The sequence below is a fragment of the Cyprinodon tularosa genome, unplaced genomic scaffold (genome assembly GCF_016077235.1).
Source record: "Cyprinodon tularosa strain WSP-4 unplaced genomic scaffold, ASM1607723v1 ctg190, whole genome shotgun sequence".
Lineage (NCBI taxonomy): Eukaryota > Metazoa > Chordata > Actinopteri > Cyprinodontiformes > Cyprinodontidae > Cyprinodon > Cyprinodon tularosa.
In genome coordinates this window covers 943,890-962,121 of record NW_024038679.1, presented here as the reverse complement: position 1 = coordinate 962,121, position 18,232 = coordinate 943,890, and the positions used below count along the sequence as shown (strand labels likewise).

The following is an 18,232-nucleotide window of genomic DNA, read 5'->3' as shown; positions in this document are numbered from 1 at the left end:
GGTTGTTCTGTAACAAACTTCTGATGCCTTTTAAAGAACAGCTGGATTTATATGCGGTTTAAATTACATAAAGCTGGACTCTGTTTATTGATCAGGTGACTAATTTGGAAGGCAGCTATTCGCTCCACATTACATTCAGTCGTACCAGAGTATTGGAAGATCAATATAAATGCATGCCAGTCTTTTCAGAGTCCTTTACTCAGAGATAATTGGATTTTTTTTATTCATTACTATAAACTACATTGTTTGAAAAGAAGAAAATACAAGAAAATACATCAAATGTACATAGTCATGTTAAATGCCTTTACAAAACCCATCTGATCATGATAAAATGAGCTGAAATTCAACAATTGTTCATCCTGACAGCGTTTACTCCTTTTTGAGCCTAAATAGAATTTCAGCACCAGGCACAATCAGCAGACAAAAAAAAATAAATAAATAAAAAATGGCGCCATCTGCTGGTAGTACCACTGAACTACCAGAAGTACCGGAAAACAATGCAACACATGTATCAATTTAGCAGCTACATCTGAACGCCTCGGCAGCTTCAGCTTCATCTTTGTTTTTCTTCTGTTTTGCATTTTTTCACTTTGGATCTTGAACTTGTCGTCATTATTTTAAAACTATGCCAGAGGGTGCTCACTAGCATAGCCAACGGAGGCTACCTCCTTTTGCAGTATGGTACCTCTGTTGTTATTGGAAGTATGCCCTTTATTTTTTAACAAACTGAGTAAAAACAGTAAAACACAAAACTTAACAAATAATATTCCAGCAGGACAGGGTAGTCTTTTAAAAAGCTTGGTTTGCAACTAGAGTGAGTTACCGGTTTAGACCTTTAGAAAATGTAAAGTTACATGACTATGCTCCTTCAAAGCTTCTATTTAAAGGGGTCATAGAATGATTCTATAGGGTATTTGGTTCTGGTCCTTAAGGTCTCTGAATAGGGTGTGTAACACTGGTTGGGTTGAAAATGGCATATTTGCTGTTCTATGAGCTCTAATGCAAGCCTGGTTAAAAGTCCTAGAAGTAAACGACAGGTTTTCTTCTTTTTATGGTATGATCATGAATATTTATATGAGCTGTGCGCTGATTGGTTGGTTTACAACGAGCGAAGCTGCTGAGCAAAGACGCATCATAGCAACAAGCACTCACTCAATAAAACAACAAATTGTTGTGACCAGACGTCCTCTTTTTCACAGACATGTCCTACATTTCATATCTAAAAAAAAAATGTCCAGGGATAATTTCAAAATCGTCCCGGATTTTGGTCGACTGCAGTTTAGCACATAGTGGAAACACACCAGGCATTCGAACCGAGCCGTAAGCTCCGGGGCTGGTCCTAGAACCCCGGCAGATGAGATGGGAACAGCGGCCCCCAGCTTCCCCCTGCGTGCATTACCAACCCCCAGCCCCCCTCCTCCAGCTAAGGACGGGCGGCTCATGGCTGTCTGCTGAGGTCCGGTCCAGTCAGCAGCCCAGCAGTCGAAACTTCATACAACCACACCCCTCCCCTCCTTGGGCCGTGAACCAGTGGGCTGGTCTACATGTCCATTTCCGGGCGTGACAAAAGTACAGGCCAGAACCACTTAAGGCAACATCCCCGAGTTGACGTCGATTCGGGACTTCGTTTGGATTCACCTCTTTTATGGTGGAAGTTTAGAATTGTGAAATTAGCAGAGAAAGGAGGAGTCGATGGGGTTTAAACTTCTCTGTACGTACATTTCACCCACTGAACTATTGTTATTCATCAATGAAAATGAAATGTTGGTTTTGCATTCTATGATCCCTTTAACTTAAAATCTAAAAATTTTCCATCGGAATAGAATTATTGACAATGTCTCATAGATCTGCTTTTAGATAAAACCTAACATCTGGATCCGTGCGTCTGTGCCATTATAATGCATATTTCCTTTGTTGTTCCTGAGCAGTGTCCTGCTTACAACCCTTCCTCACTCCTCAGGGGACAGACACCTTATGAAGCCTAATCACAGAAACACTGTTTCATTCTCAGTTGCACTGATTAAACTTCCAACAGAGTCGCAGCCTCTGACACAGTATGTCTTGTCAGTTGACATTTTGCATTCGAAGGCTGTTAACACAAAACAGCCACACTGTGTTGAGTTCTACTTTTTCTGTACATCCTAAGCTCATTCAGCATGGATTTAGTTTAAAACAAAGTACAGGAAACATGTACCGTATTTTCACGACTATAAGGCGCACTTAAACGTCTTTTTTTTCCTCAAAATGTGCGGTGCGCCCTATGGTGCGGTGCGCCTTATGTGTGTTGTAACTGCGACTTTTGAGACCACCTCATTGAGGAGATGATGAAAGAGTGGCTGAATGTAAGGAGACCAGGTGTTTTTTTTCCACCCCTCACCATCGCTGTTAATATGTAACTCCATGCGTGCCCATCTCACAGCTGATGTGAAAAACATGGGGAAACAAATTAACGCTGCTCGACATCGGTGTGAACCGGACCCAGCAGGTGCAGCAGAAGCAGCGAGTTTACATGCAAAGTCAATGGTTGACGCGCATATAGGTGCAGCAAAAGGTCCCGCAGCGCATTTTGGTGCAGCACGTCGGGAGCGTTTAAGCATCTGAAGCGCCGCGCTTCTGCTGCTCGAGATGGAAAAATTGAAGTTTTGCTGCTGGACGCGCCGCATCAACCAATCAGAGAAGCTGATCTGGGAGCTGCCAGCGAGACAGACAGCGCTCTGATGACATATGATATTAACGCAAATGGAAAAGGCTGGATGGATGCGTGGCTGAGGCAGGTGTATGTGAGAAGACTAGGTGGTTTTTTCCACGCATCACCATCGCTGCGTGCCCATCTCACAGCCGATGTGAAAAAAAGGTGAATCAAATGAACGCTGTGCTCGCCGTTATCCCGGGGGTCTGACAAAGGAGCTTCAACCGCTCGACATCGGTGTGAAGCGGCCGTTCGAAGGCTGCGAGCGGCGTGGGAGCGATGGATGACAGACTGAGACCACAGTTTCAGGATAAGAAGGCAGCGCCGGGCAGATTACGCCACCGTTTGCGGATGGATTGTAGATGCTTGGACTAACGTGTCTGCTGGCTCTGTTGTTCAAGCTTTCGCAAAAGCCGGCATTATTTCTGAGGAGCTGCGCTGCACGGAAAGTGACTGACAGCGAAGAAGGGGAAATTGGCATGTCTGATTTAGCGCAGCTGTTTTATTCAGAAACAGAGGATGATGACTTTGAGGGGTTTGATTAATACTTTGTAATAAATACATGAATAAAGCACAATCATACTCAGTTTTGCTCCCGCTGTATTTTTCTCCCTGAAAACTTAATTCAACAGCAGCCCCGGCGCGTCTCCTCCTCTTCATCGCGGTGGCTGGCAGGTGTTTTTTCATCTAAATAATCTAAATCTTGCAGCTATATTTGCTGTGATCAGTGGGAATAAAGTAGTTTTAATATGTTTTTAAGTGAGAAAGTCCACCTGAAAACTTCATAATTGCAGTCAGTTCATCCAGATTATCTATTTCTGTCGGAGGCGCTCAGACCCCCACATACCAGCGGTGCGCTGACAGCAGAAATCTCTTCATCAGCAGCCTGTAGGCTGGGCAGCCTGGGGTTCACCGCGGCTGCTGGCAGGTGTTTTTCATCTAAATAATTTTAGCTGCAGGCACCAGGATACCGGCAATAAAAGCGAACATATTCCGTCAGCAGGTTTCAGGATTTTAAGTTAATTTAGGAGTGATCACAGCGCTGTGTCATCTGCGATGTGTCCGTCTCACATGAATAAAGCACAGTCATACTCAGTTTTGCCCCCGCTGTATTTTTAAATACGCAGTAGAGGTATTTAAAGGTAGTAGAGGACTTGTACCTGTATATAAAAAACGCGCCCTATAGTCCGGTGCGCCTTATGTGTGTGTTAAATACAGAAATGGAACACATAACTGAGAGTGCGCCTTTTAGTCCGGTGCGCCTTATGGTCGTGAAAATACGGTATTGTGAAGGACAAGGCTGAAAATCCCTGTTTGGATGGAATGACATGTTTCTCCATGTTTGTTCCCTAAGTTACCGTAAAGTGGTGCTGAACAACTGCACTAAGGGAGTGAAGGAGATGTACACGGCCAGGAAGCAGCAGTGCCCCAACAGATCCCCTAAAGGACTCACCCTGAACACCAAGGATGGTAAACTTACTGCCAACATGGGAAGCAACGTCACCTTCATCGTGCACCTGGATGAGGTGAGAACACAGACAGCATGTAGCCGTCACTGGACCACTTTCATATAATCTAAACTCTTATACATAAGAATGATTTATTGAAGGGAAGGGAACAGAACTCCATGTGACTGCAGATCACTCATCTTTTTTTATTTAAGGTAATATGCTCTAGGTTTAACTTTAAATTTGAAGGCTGTATTTATTAAAACTTTGTGAGATTCTCTTTTTTTCACAAGCTATTCGGTTATATTTTAGAAATATATTTTTTTACCATTTCGAATCTATTATTCTGTTCTGATATTAATATTTTCTCTAGGATGATGTCACAGCAAAACAGTAATAGACCAGATGAAGCTACTATGATGAGCAAAGAAGAGTTAGGATTAAACTAACATATACTGCAGAAAAGGAGAATAGAGACTGAATAAATTGGATGATGAAATATGGTCACTTTGTCCTCCAGCAGCCTAAGCATATAGCAGCATAATTATATAGATAATTCAGGATAATCTGTGACAATTTAACAAAAAGGAACGTTTTAAGCCTATCTTTAAAAGTAGACAGGGTGTCTGCCTCACGGACTAAAACTGGTAGTTGGTTCCACAGGAGAGGAGCCTGATAACTAAAAGATCTGCCTCCCATTCTACTTTTAGAAATTCTAGGAACCACTAGTAAACCTGCAGAATCAGAATCAAGTTTATGGCCAAGTAGGTTTGCACTTAAAAGGAATTTCTGTTTATGGTGCAGACAAATCAGATATATAAACAGAATATGAATCTATAGCTATATATAATATGAATAATGTATCCCAGGAAAAATTCCAGAATTTCCCCATTGTGGGACATTTTCTATTCTAAAACATACAACATACTATATAAAATATATAGGATATAGCTATATATTTTATACACAGTAGACTATGTGTTAATGTAACGCAGGAGGTCTGGAGATGCTACATTGAAGTAACTACTAGGTCCTGAACGGGGAGGGAGAAAGGCAGTGTCAGTGTCACTGGGTGTGGTGGATAGGCTTAGTTTTGATCACATCATGTCAGCAGTGATTTTTAAGATCACCTGTTTTGATCACCTGATAAGTTTCAATCAGTGAAAGATGGGGGATTTCTAGTTTTTGCTGACCGCTTTAAAGCTTTGGATGGTTCTCTTTTTGCACTTGATCACGGCTCGAACTTGTGGATTCGTTTTTTCTTGTACGCTGCGTTGCATGTTTTGAAGATCAATAACACAAAAGGATCTGAACTGCATCTTAGACTGAACTTTTGAGTGCGTGAACAAGGATTCTCCTAATCAGCCGCTTGGCGACTCAGTTGTTTTGACTGTCGCCAATACTGGGGTTTCCGGGCCTTGTTGAAAAGGCTGGTAGCGTATGGGAAGAAATTATTCTTGTAGCATGAGGTTTTGGTCCTGATGGACTGTAGCCTCCTGCCAGAGGGAAGTGTCTAAAATGGTTTGTGGCTGGGGTGCGAGGGATCAGCCACAATCTTCCCTGAAGAGATGGAAGAGAGAAGTGCTCTGTTGCCCCAACATTCCACATCATCCATTACTGCTCTGCCCCACTCACGTACATCCGACGGAGCACTTGCGCAGTCATGTTAATCAATGAGAACTATTCTACAGCCAGAACATCGAGAAGATCCGGTTTAATCAAAGTAAAAAAGGGTAACAACAGTATCTACTAATTATAGCATACTTTTTATGTATTCCTAGAAAAGAAGACAGTTTTATTGGATGCAAACTATTGGTACTTCAACATATGACAAACCGGATTGTTCTCTTGATCAAAATATTTATTCTAAACTGAAAATAGAATTAAAAGTTTTGCAAATCCTGTGAAAACAATGTCCAAGAATGCATTTCACAGCTTCCAAAGTAACATCTTATTGCAGACATGGATGAAGAGATGCTGAGTTTGGAAGTAGAGAACAAACTATTGGATGATCCTAGTTATCCAAATTACAAAAAGAAAACTTCATGTGTGTTGGATACTGATGGTGAGTTTAAAGTATGTCATATTGATAAAAAGCATTCATTAACTCCTTCTCCTATAAATTAACAAATAATAATAGTGTGCATGCTCTCCTCAAACTCTGTCTATAAATCCAATCTGGATTTATAATTAATGTTAACAAATTGAAATATGCAAGAAAAAAAAGGTTTAAACCAGTCTATGCTGTTCCTTTAATTCCTACAAAACATTCAAGTGTTTCTAAAAGAATATTTTGATCAACTGTGTCAAATGTAGTGAGATCTAACAGGACAAGTACAGAAACAAATCTATTCTGAGGCAGTGAGGGTGTCATGATCAACGTTCACCAGTAGCATTTTAGTGCTATGATGAGCTCTAAAACCTTCTCATAGAAAATTCTAATTTTATAGACAGATACTTATATCAAAGCTATACTGATGTGGAAAAACCTTGAAAAAGGATCCTCTATATTAGCTGTTTTCTAACAAAGTGATTGTGTGTAGAAGGTTGCTAAGCATAAGCGTCGTTAGACCTATTTAAGGGTGGCTTCAGTCAACCTTTCTTTGGCATTAGCCACCCTATAATTATTTAGCGATTTAAAAAAAAAAAAAAATAATTTCCCTCATATTTTCCCAAAACAAATGCAGTAAAGCACCGAATAAAAGCCATAAAGAAGACAAGTTAATCTGAACAATCATAGGCGTAACTTCCTTAAGGACTGGTGTGTGTCCCCACCAATATTTTGTACACGTATTTTGCTTTCGGTGCTGTGTATATCTGATTAAAACCCCATTCATGCCGCTCCTCAGAAAGAAAATAAAAAAAGTTCTCCCCGCTGCTCACCGTCCACAAACCCCGACAAAAAACTCAGAAAAAAGAATCTGTTGCCTCTCGCTTTCTCCCCATCACCCCCCTCCGCCCTCTCCCCATAACATTTGAATTGAAGATATCCGCGGGTGACGGCTCGGGTTCGGTAGTCATCCTAACGGGTTCGGGCGGGTGCGGGTTGGTAAAACTCGACCCATGCAGGTCTCTAAGCTACACTACATTCAGTATCGTTGCCATAGAAACATACAACAGCGCCATATATCAGAATTATACTAAAACACACGCAAATAATTTCCCACATAAAAAACAGGACTTTCAGTCCATTACAGTTTTCCGTTTTTAGAGGGTTGTTTATTTTGCGTTTATTAAGTGATGGCTGTGGTATACAGGTGCTGGTCATAAAATTAGAATATCATGAAAAAGTAGATTGATTTCAGTAATTCCATTTAAAAAGTGAAACTTGTATATTATATTCATACATTACATACAAACTCATATATTTCAGATGTTTATTTTGTTTAATTTTGATGATTACAAATGACAACAAATGAAAATCTCAAATTCATCATATCAGAAAATTAGAATATTACTGAAGACCAATAAAAACAAAGGATTTATAGAAATGTTGGCCAACTGAAAAGTATGAACATGAAAAGTATGAGCATGTACAGCACTCAGTATTTAGTTGGGCCTCCTTTGGCCTGTATTACTGCAGCAATGCGGCGTGGCATGGAGTCGATCAGCCTGTGGCACTGCTCAGGTGTTATGATAGCCCAGGTTGCTCTAATAGTGGCTTTTAGCTCTTTTGAATTGTTGGGTCTGGTGTAATGCATCTTCTTCTTCACAATACCCCATAGATTTTCTATGGGGTTAAGGTCAGGAGAGTTTGCTGGCCAATTAAGAACAGGGATACCATGGTCCTTCAACCAGGTACTGGTAGCTTTGGCACTGTGTGCAGGTGCCAAGTCCTGTTGGAAAATGAAATCTGCATCTCCAAAAAGTTGGTCAGCTGCAGGAAGCATGAAGTGCTCTAAAACTTCCTGGTATGTGGCTGCGTTGACCCTGGACCTCAGAAAACACAATGGACCAACACCAGCAGATGACATGGCACCCCAAACCATCACTGACTGTGGAAACTTTACACTGGACTTCAAGCAACGTGGATGAAGTGCCTCTCTTCTTTTCCTCCAGACTCTGGGACCTTGATTTCCAAAGGAAATGCAAAATTTACTTTCATCAGAGAACATGACTTTGGACCACTCACCAGCAGTCCAGTCCTGTTTCTCTTTAGCCCAGGCAAGACGCTTCTGACGCTGTCTGTGGTTCAAGAGTGGCTTGACACAAGGAATGCGACAGCAGAAACCCATGTCTTTCATACGTCTGTGTGTGGTGGTTCTTGAAGCACTCACTCCAGCTGCAGTCCACTCTTTGTGAATCTCCCCCACATTTTTGAATGGGTTTTGTTTCACAATCCTCTCCAGGGTGCGGTTATCTCTCTTGCTTGTACACTTTTTTCGACCACATCTTTTCCTTCCCTTCGCCTCTCTATTAATGTGCTTGGACACTGAGCTCTGTGAACAGCCAGCCTCTTTAGCGATGACCTTTTGTGTCTTGCCCTCCTTGTGCAAGGTGTCGATGGTCGTCTTTTGGACAACTGTCAAGTCAGCAGTCTTCCCCATGATTGTGTAGCCTATAGAACTAGACTGAAAGACCATTTAAAGGCTTTTGCAGGTGGTTTGAGTTAATTAGCTGATTAGAGTGTGGCACCAGGGGCCATCAATTTTGAACCTTTTCACAATATTCTAATTTTCTGATATGATGAATTTGAGATTTTCATTTGTTGTCATTTGTAATCATCAAAATTAAACAAAATAAACATCTGAAATATATGAGTTTGTATGTAATGTATGAATATAATATACAAGTTTCACTTTTTAAATGGAATTACTGAAATCAATCTACTTTTTCATGATATTCTAATTTTATGACCAGCACCTGTATTAGCTTTCACTGCTATAAGCTTTCGCAGCAGTGATTGATTAATTTAAACACCGGCTCTACTGATGGTCTATCGGAGTTGGTGTTTAGGTTAAACATAAAGAACAGCTTTTATTTGAAGCTTCTTGTAGCTACTGTTTTAATCCCGGCTTTACTTAAAACTTTTTCCTGACTTTGATAGTGTTGCCATTCAGTAGCAAGCACTGCGCCCCTTTTTCTTTTATATGTACACGTACATTTAAGATTTAGCGTGTTAAGTTGACAACTCATGAGCAAGCTGCTTTTTGCAATCTAGCAGGAAGGTAAAGATAGGATCTTGCAGGTGTGACGTAACTCTGCAGGGGGTCCAAAGATAAAAGATTTAAACAATTTTGGCATTGGAATTTCAGATTTAAGGGAGTTAGAAAGTTCACTTAGTAAAAGTGCAAAAAATAAATCTGATTACCGATTACTTTTAAGCTGGTTGAACATACTGCGACAGACTGGTGACCTGTCCAGGGTGATCCCACCTCTCACCCAGAACGTGGCTAGAGATATGCACCAGCACCTCCTGATCCCACTGAGGGATTAGGTTAAAGAAAATGGATGGTTGAACATAGTCCGCTCTCCCAGATTCTATCAAATCAGTATTGATACCCTCAGGGGCGGATTTAGGAAATTTGGGGCCCTAGGCAAAGACAGGCAGGGGGCCCCCTGAGAAGAAAACCCATAAAACAGACCCATTCTACAGATAGAGAAATGTTAATAGAATAGACATCCATTATTTGTTCTAGGTTTTGTCCCTCTCTTCTTGTCCCTTTTTCCTCTCTATTTATCAGCATTCTGATGGCATTTTAGCCAAAGGATTTTTATCAAAAACATAATTAATGTGCACAAATAAGGATTAGTTGTATTAACCATACATGGAAACAGAGTTTTATGGGGCCCCTAGGAACTTGGGGCCCTAGGCAACTGCCATAAGATCTTGTCCGAGTCCTGGTTTAAAAGTAAATTAATTTTAAAAAGTGACCCAAAATTGACTGTCAATAAATGTTCTACAAAATTGATATATTTATTTGATTTCTTTGATTTGTACTGTCTGTTTAGATTTATGTGATATTTTTTGCACAAAATATATAAGTGAATATTGTAACAGTTATGTTTTCAACTGTAAGCATTAAATTGATAAATGTTATTCGCATTTTTTTGGCTTTATCCTTTTCAACAACAACAAAAAGGCGTCGCGCAGGTAGCTCCCTTTCCTTATGAGCCGTCCCCACCAACTTTCAACACAAAGTTACACCCTTGTCTTAGACAACGCCTTAGCAGGTGCACTGAAAAAATTTCATGTGCGCGCAGTATCTTCTAGGGGCTGAGCCACCCTTGTCTCTTAAACCTAGAGACGCCCCTGTTGCTAAGGGATTTTTTGTCATATCCTTGTATTCAGTTTTCATAGAAACACACAGCAATTAAAATACTGGAATGCTGTTTTAAATAGATTTGTCTCTCTCACAGTAAGAGTTCATTTTTAATGAATGGTGTATGGAAGGAAAATCTTTTATGAAATCTTAGTTCTGCAAAATGTTCTGCAAAGCTCACTGCTGCATTCCACATTGATAAAAATAGACAGAGACAACTAAGAAGATCTGAAATAGATTTGATTAAAGGGGGTCATAGAATGATTCTATAGGGTATTTGGTGCTGATCCTTAAGGTCTCTGAATAGGGTGTGTAACATTAGTTGGGCTGAAAATGGCATATTTGCTGTTCTATGAGCCCTAATGCAAGCCTGGTTAAAAGCCCTAGAATGAAACGACAGGTTTACTTCCTTTTATGGTATGATCATGAATATTTAGATGAGATGTGCGCTGATTGGTTGGTTTACAACGAGTTAAGCTGCTGAGCAAAGATGCATCATAGCAACAAGCACTAACTCACTGAAACATCATACTGTTGATATGGTAGGGTGACCAGACGTCCACTTTTTCCCAGACATGTCCTACTTTTCAGACCTAAAAAAATATCCGGGGGAATTTAAAAATCGTCCCCCCCCCCACTCCCTTGTGCCAGTGAACCAGTGGGCTGGTCTGCATGTCAATTTCGGGGCGTGACCAGTAGCAAATAAGGCAACATCCCCGAGTTGACGTTGATTCTGGGCTTCGTTTGAATTTGCCCAATTTATGTTGGAAATTTCAGAATTGTGAGATTTGCAGAGAAAGGAGAAGTCGATGGGGTTTGAACTCTGGGGGGATTTCAAAATCGTCCAGGATTTTGGTTGACTACAGCCCAGGGTTCCCGGGCTGTTCCGGGAACCCCGGTGGAAGGGGGCAGGGAGCCAGCGGCAGGTGGGTATAGCACTATATTTATATATTTGAGTTTCTTTCCTGTGTCGAAGAAGTTCAGGTTCAGGATTTTTTTTCTTTTTCTTTAATCCCTGCAATGGTTTTATATGGCAGGCTAGATCCCCCAGAGAGTTCAATCACAGCAGCTGATTTATTTCACGAGTTTTCAGGCATTTTAGGGTATTTTGGTGTATCCAGTTTGTAGGTCAAGGAAATCTAGCAGTTCAAACTAACATGTCCCTGTGAGTTAAAGAATGAGCTTCCCAGACCTACTAAATGCTTTTTCCAAGCTTGACAGCTACAGCTGCTATTGAATTCAGTTGATAACTGGCCGTGCTGCTTTAGAGAAAATGTATTTCAGCCTTTTTGGAGGATTTTTATGGTTTAACAGTATGTTTGAGGTCACGCTGTAGATTCTCTGGTGCTTTAATTTGACCTATCCAGACACTTTTTTTTATGGTGCTTCTCAGAGCCTTTTAAAGGTGGAGTTGCTTTTTTTTCTTTTGCTCTTTCTTATTGTCTGTCGAGTGAATTTTGTTCCATTCTGAAGCAAATAACATATTTTGTAAAAAGAAATTAAAGAAAGAGGAGCACATCCAGAAAAAAAAATGAAAGAATGTTAACCAAAATAAATGGTTTTGAGAGCAACATGGATGTTTTAACAGATCTATTTTAATTTTGTATTCATTATTTTTTTTTATTATTTCTGTTTTCCAAGTTAAGTTCTATAACATACTATTTGAACTGAATCAGAAAAAAAAATAGAAAATCTGGCAAAAAAAAGGGGAAAAATAAATAATTTGAGAAAATAAAAGCTAACACGTTTTTCATAGATTTATTTCTGGATTGCATTTTTTCCACATTTCTTTTTACAAAACATGTTCTTTGCTTAAAACAGGAACAGTAATTCCCTCCATATTGTCCCATTAGCCAATAAAAAATGTCAGACATTTTCAGGATTTTCTAAAAGTGAAGCAGAACTAATGGTTTTAGTAACTGATCCAGTTCCTGAACATGGAACCCTAACCTGACCATCACACCTCATTTTTTACTGTCTCTCTCTAATATGTTATTGATGGAAAAGAACCCCTTCCTTGAAAATGGAGTTCTACAGCACATTGGTTCTGGGTTTGGTACTCTTTAATTGAGGCTAACTGTTTTTCTCATTGTATAAGGTTTTATTTAGACCTCCTGGATGTATCTCATTGATCACAGTTTCAAAATTACCATATTTATTTAGATACATTTTTGTTTTTATCTAACTTTGTCTAATATTTACATCTGTTTGATTACCTGAAAATACTAATCATGACAAAACCCTAACAATAGAGGAAGTACTTCTTTATAGCAACAGTAAATGGGAGTACAGTTGTATAAAGTCACACTGTTATTCAGAAAGAATTTTATAAAACCCACTCGGGGCGAAGGCTGAGGCCGAGGGCACGGCTCAGTCATGCATACACGGTTCGTCTGCAGAACCCCGAGGCACCAAAGCTGGAGCTTGACTGATGTCTGGTGATTTCTTGGAAAGTCGCTGCTCTCCAACACAAGCAGAGTCAGTTCCCCGCTTTTCGCCCACACCATGCAGCAGATCAAAGCCATAAGCAGAAATAAAATACACCACCAGAGACCCTGTTGGCGAGTGAGTGGTGCTGCGTTCAGAGTCAGGCCTGCCTGGTCACTGGGAAACCATTTCCATGCTTCTTGCACACAGCACACTCAGCTGGTATTAGCTACATGGTTGGGATCTGTTTTCCCGACACTGACACCTCCTGGGAAGCTTGTTTGTTGTTGGTTTATTTTTTTGTATCCCTATCAGATGCGTTTAAGAAGCTAAGCTTGTTGTCTGACTAACAGTGGGTAAAGGGAGGGAGGTGAAGTGGGGAGGGGAGGCGGCTCTGCAGGACAATGGGAAGGTGGGCAGAGGGATCTTTGTGGTTTCAGACTTATTTGAGGAAATTCTCATGAGGAATTCAAAGTTTAATTTATATTCATGAACCTTGAGATGGCTTTATTTCTTGGGGAAAGAAAATTACACTAAATAGTTGATGAGCTGAAGACTCCTTTGTTCATTTAAAAACCAAATTATTAAGAAAATCAGAAACATTTGTGCATCTTTTCATTTTTTTTTTGGTTCAGAAAACTTTATGCAACACAATATTTGCATGCAAATGGGTTCGGTTTCTAGATAGCAGTTGGCAGAGACACAATGGGCTCATGGCTGAATATCAGTCGACCAGAACTCAAAGTGTTCCTTCTTCGTTCTGCATGGAAGACAGGAGGTCCTTTTTCCTTTCTGCATTTTAAATGTTTAAGGCTCATCCTAGTGCAGAATTAATATCTCTGTGCAACCAGCATGCAGATTAATTTTGTCAAATTGTAAGAAAACAAGGTTGATTATGATTTTAAAAAGCATTTTTGTTCCTTCGCAAGCAAGTTGTAATTTGTTTCCAGGAAACAACCAAGCCAGTCATTTTATTTCAGTTATGGATGAGTAGAAGAGTCAGATTTTATATTAATCAAATTATTTTATTACTTAACTGATAAGGAAATAAAAAAAAAGTCCCAATGCCTTATTTCTAACCAAATCTCCAACCATTATAACACTGATGCAATTCACATTTCACCCACAATTCTGTATTTTTTGTATTCTATAATTTTCCATGTGAATCCCAGATTGTTCATGCTTCTTTGCCTTTTCTAAAAAGTGTTTTAAATCAGTCCTACCTGTTTTATCCATACTGGGTCAGATTGACATTTGAAAAAGGAGGCAGGGAAGGAGGCACAATATAAAAATTAAAAACACAACTTGGGCCCTATAGTGCTTTTTGTGCTACATTGTTTGCAAATCAGAGCAACTTTAGTTTGCTTCAGCAGATCAATCTTTAAGACAGCGAGGAAGAGAAAAGATATGAGATAGAAACACAGTTTTGGTTTTAACTGGATAAACATTATTTTGGTTCAAAGCTGCATGGAATCAGATTTGGCTTCATTTCTGCAGGCAAAGTTAAAATAAGCAAAGCTTTGTTAGCTTTCTGCACAAGCATGCAGACAGTGATGACAGCATGCTTTGTTGGTTTATTGTATGAGAGACTGTAGTCTTCCAAACATATTAGTTGATCTGCGTTTTTACATTTACGACAAAAAGACTGAAAATGGAGCAAAACTAGAGGTTCTGTTATGGCCTAGTCAAAGTCATGGTCTTGAGTTTCATTGAAATGCTGCTGTGATACATTCACTGAACCTGCAGAAATAAAAACCTGATAACCTCAAGGAAACATTTGGAAATAAGAACTGGTTCAAATTTCCTCTAAAACAACTTAAGAGTCGGAAAAAAAAAAAAAAATGATGAGGAGTTCGGTCTCTTACTCACACTGTTTTAATTTGACTAATTTGTCAGTTTTCAGTTTAATTGGTCACGTTTCTTCTTCTTTTTTTTTCTTTTTCTTTTTGAGGAGACACATTTTATGTCCTACGGTTGTTTTTGCACATCTTTTTCATTCTGAGAAGTGAGCTTCTGCCCCAGTGGGAGACCATGAGGATTTTTCTTACAGACGAACTCGGTGATTAAACATGACAGCCACACCAGGCCACTGAGAGTTCCCAGCTAAAATATTAAACACTGCCTTCGTTTTCAGAACCTATGAAATCACAGCTTAGAATGACTCATCTGTACTAGTTTTACTTCAAGCAAAAGAATATTAATGTTTCTTTGGTATTTGTTGTGTATTATTTAACATTTTATCACAAAATCTTATAATACATATTTTCAGGTGGCATGCTTTAACACTGTTTACACATTTAGAGCCTAAGGAAGGAGGGGGCCGGGCGGGGCCCACCAGCAGGACCCTAAAGCTTCATTTTTAAACACACATGCTGTTTCTTTAAAAATAGCATTTTGAAAATAGCTTTATATCTTTTTTGTCATTCTCCCATGTGTGTCTCATTGACTTGTAGAAAGGGTCCAAAGTTAAATTATGTTCTTATATATCTTTTTAAACAGAATCTAGGCACAAGCTAATGTAACTATTCAAATTTAGTACTGATCAATCTTAGCGTATTTTATTTAAAAAATTCTAAATATTAATTAAAATATTTTTTCAGCTTTTTTAATAGCCTCTCAAAATATGTATTTGTTCATCCATAATAAAATCTTTGTTTTGATGCAATAGTTAGTATATAGTCAAATAATTATTATTTTTAACCAAAAGATTCCCATTATATCAGAGGGAATTGTGTTTGATGCACCCAAAGGCATGTTTATTCATTTTTAAAGACCCACAGTACAATTTTTTTTAACCTGTTATGTCAGTTCTGGGCGAGGGTCAGCCCCTGGTGTTTCCTCATGAAACTGATGGCTCATTTCATTTTTTGGCATAGAGTTAGCAAATACATGGCACATCGTAGCCACTGAGCGCATCCTTTTGATTTATCAAAATGTTCAAATTAACAAACTATAAAAGCCCTCAGAGAGCGCAGACGTCCACCAATCAGCTTATTTTGCTCCAAATTCACGCAAGGGTTGCCAATCGTACCTTGAAAAACGCAATTGTTTCATATTTAGAAATAGAAGTACCTGTCCCGTATTTAGTTGAAAAGGAACACACTTTGTCCCGTAATATTGTGAGAGTAAAAAAATAAAGGCACATTAGATACAAAACTTACGGTAAACTTGTTCCCTGGCCCTGTCCTGCGTTGTGACCAATAAGGTGACAACAATGAACAGAATCCCCTCATCCCATTGGTTGAGCCAAGTGTTGCTCATGGAAAAGATAGTGGGAGACAACAGAGCAGTATAGGGGACGAAAGGAGTCATTTAAATGCTGACGCTGCTTTACTCAGCTTTACTCTGCAGCACTCAAAGAAAGACAACTCCTCACTGCTGCAAGAGCTCAGAGGAAATACTAGTGGAAAAAGTAGACTATAATGTGGCATTGAGCTAATGAGTTCTTTTTTCTGTTTTACAACTGTAGCCTACAGTCATTGCATTTGAGGCACAAATATGTTTACAAGTTTGCTGTTGCACCGAAATGTGCACTATTTATTTATTGTTTTATAAAATATAAATATTAATTTTTACAGTTTGAAGTTAAGCAGGACAGGCTTATGTTTAAAGCTACAGTGTGTAATAATTACAGGGATATACAGTCAGAAATGTAATATAGTATATCTAACTATGTTATTTATCATCATCTTCGAGCTCAGCCTCTTAACCTTAGTATTTGCGTTGCCTTAGAATTTGTTATTTATAATTACATAGGAGCGGGTCTCACAGCCATGGAGGCAGACATCTTTGCGCTACGGCAGCGCAGAGCCAACAAACTAGCGATTGCGAGCTCGCCAAAACGTCACAACGATGTAGAAAAAATAACGGGTATATTTATTATCTTAAGTCTACATGAAATCTATACCCTACACAGACTAATAAAATACTATCGGTAAAATTATCTATGTAAACAAACCTCATCACTTGAGAAGGTAGGTGATGCGGACGTCGTGGAAGACATTTTGTCCCGTAACGCTCGCCGTACTGTTGGGGGGAGAAGCGGTGGTTACACACTGTAGCTTTAAGATAATTATTTTATTCAGCAAAGTTTGTTATTTTTTATTAAAGTGAATTGCTGGATAATAATTTGTTTTCCATGTATTCATGTTACTCACAAAACTGCATTTATTTCAATGTAAAATGCAGATTTGAGTGAAATAGATGCTAGAATAAAAAAATCGGAACTTTCGTTGCTTAACTGATGCTTGTCATGTGTCATGGTGTCATGGTCTTGGTTCTGTTGTTCTTTACTTTGCTCCTTGTTTTCTAGATTTATTGGTTTAATTCCAGTTTTGTTGTAATTTCTAGATTTATGTTATTTCTCATTTTTTTCTGTTGTCCTCTGTTGCCCTCTTGTGTGTGTGTGTTCCTTTCCCCTTGGCTCCCTCGTTGTCTCCTCTCACACCTGCTCCTTGTCAGCTCGTTAGCCCTCCCTTTGTCTCAGTCAGCTACATATGCTCTCCCTCTGCTCTCACTCTTTGTTGGTTCCTTGTCTTTGCTGTCTTCCCATGTTGTTGTCCACATACCTCGTCTCTCCCTGGCTCCTAGTGTTTGGTTTCCCCAGATGTCTCCATAGTTCTGGTTTGCTTTTCTTTATTAGTTAGATTTTTGCATTCCTGCCTTTGTTTACTTTTTCCTCCGATTAAATCAACAAGAAATCACCTCAGCCTCTCTGCCTCTGCATTTGGGTCTTAAACCACAACCGACCCTGACACTGAGCACCAATAATTTTTTGGGTAAGACAGACACTAGTCGCCAGCTATGCTTCTGCATATAAATAATATTAAAAGGTTAAATTCCAAAGGTTTTCTAAAACATGTTTTCTTTTACTTACTATGGCAGAACAGTTTATAAATACCCAAATTAACTAATAAATTTTAATAACCTTGTATATTTTGGTACTGGCAGTTTTTACTACAAAACTTTGTCTATTTCCAGCTGCTGCGAACGGCAGCGGGAAATCCGCCACAGGCTGGCCACTTCAGGGAGCTTTCACTGAGGATTCCCAGCTCTGTTCCTCATCTTTACATTATCAGCAGCACAACTAGCTACTTTACTGCTCACGTGCTCTTTCTAACATTATCACAGTATACATGCAATATTTTATCCCTCATTCCTGAAATTGTAAAATTGGCAACATTTGGCAAGACAGTTGGTTCAAAAAAGGGACTGTGCCTTAAAATTGGAGATGTCTGGTCACTATATTCTCACCTTGCAAGCCAAAGAGCAGCCTAGCTTAATTTACTTTGACAAAATGGGGGGGGGAAAGAATTAACACGCTTTTAAGCCGGACAGTCCACCTCCAACGGTCAGCTGTGCAGTTTGTTCATCAGGATTATAATTGCAGCAAACCTCCGGTTAAA

At 39.4% G+C, this 18,232-nt stretch overlaps 1 protein-coding gene across 1 annotated transcript in view; it reads left to right on the top strand.

Annotated features, from left to right (window-relative positions):
• The window catches only part of sorcs3 (sortilin related VPS10 domain containing receptor 3), a 409,108-nt gene that overhangs the window by 339,247 nt on the left and 51,629 nt on the right, over positions 1-18,232 (top strand). The window contains exon 18 of the mRNA XM_038283178.1: positions 4,044-4,215. Within this exon, the coding sequence (XP_038139106.1) occupies positions 4,044-4,215 (172 nt within the window). The remainder of the gene's footprint in view (positions 1-4,043; positions 4,216-18,232) is intronic.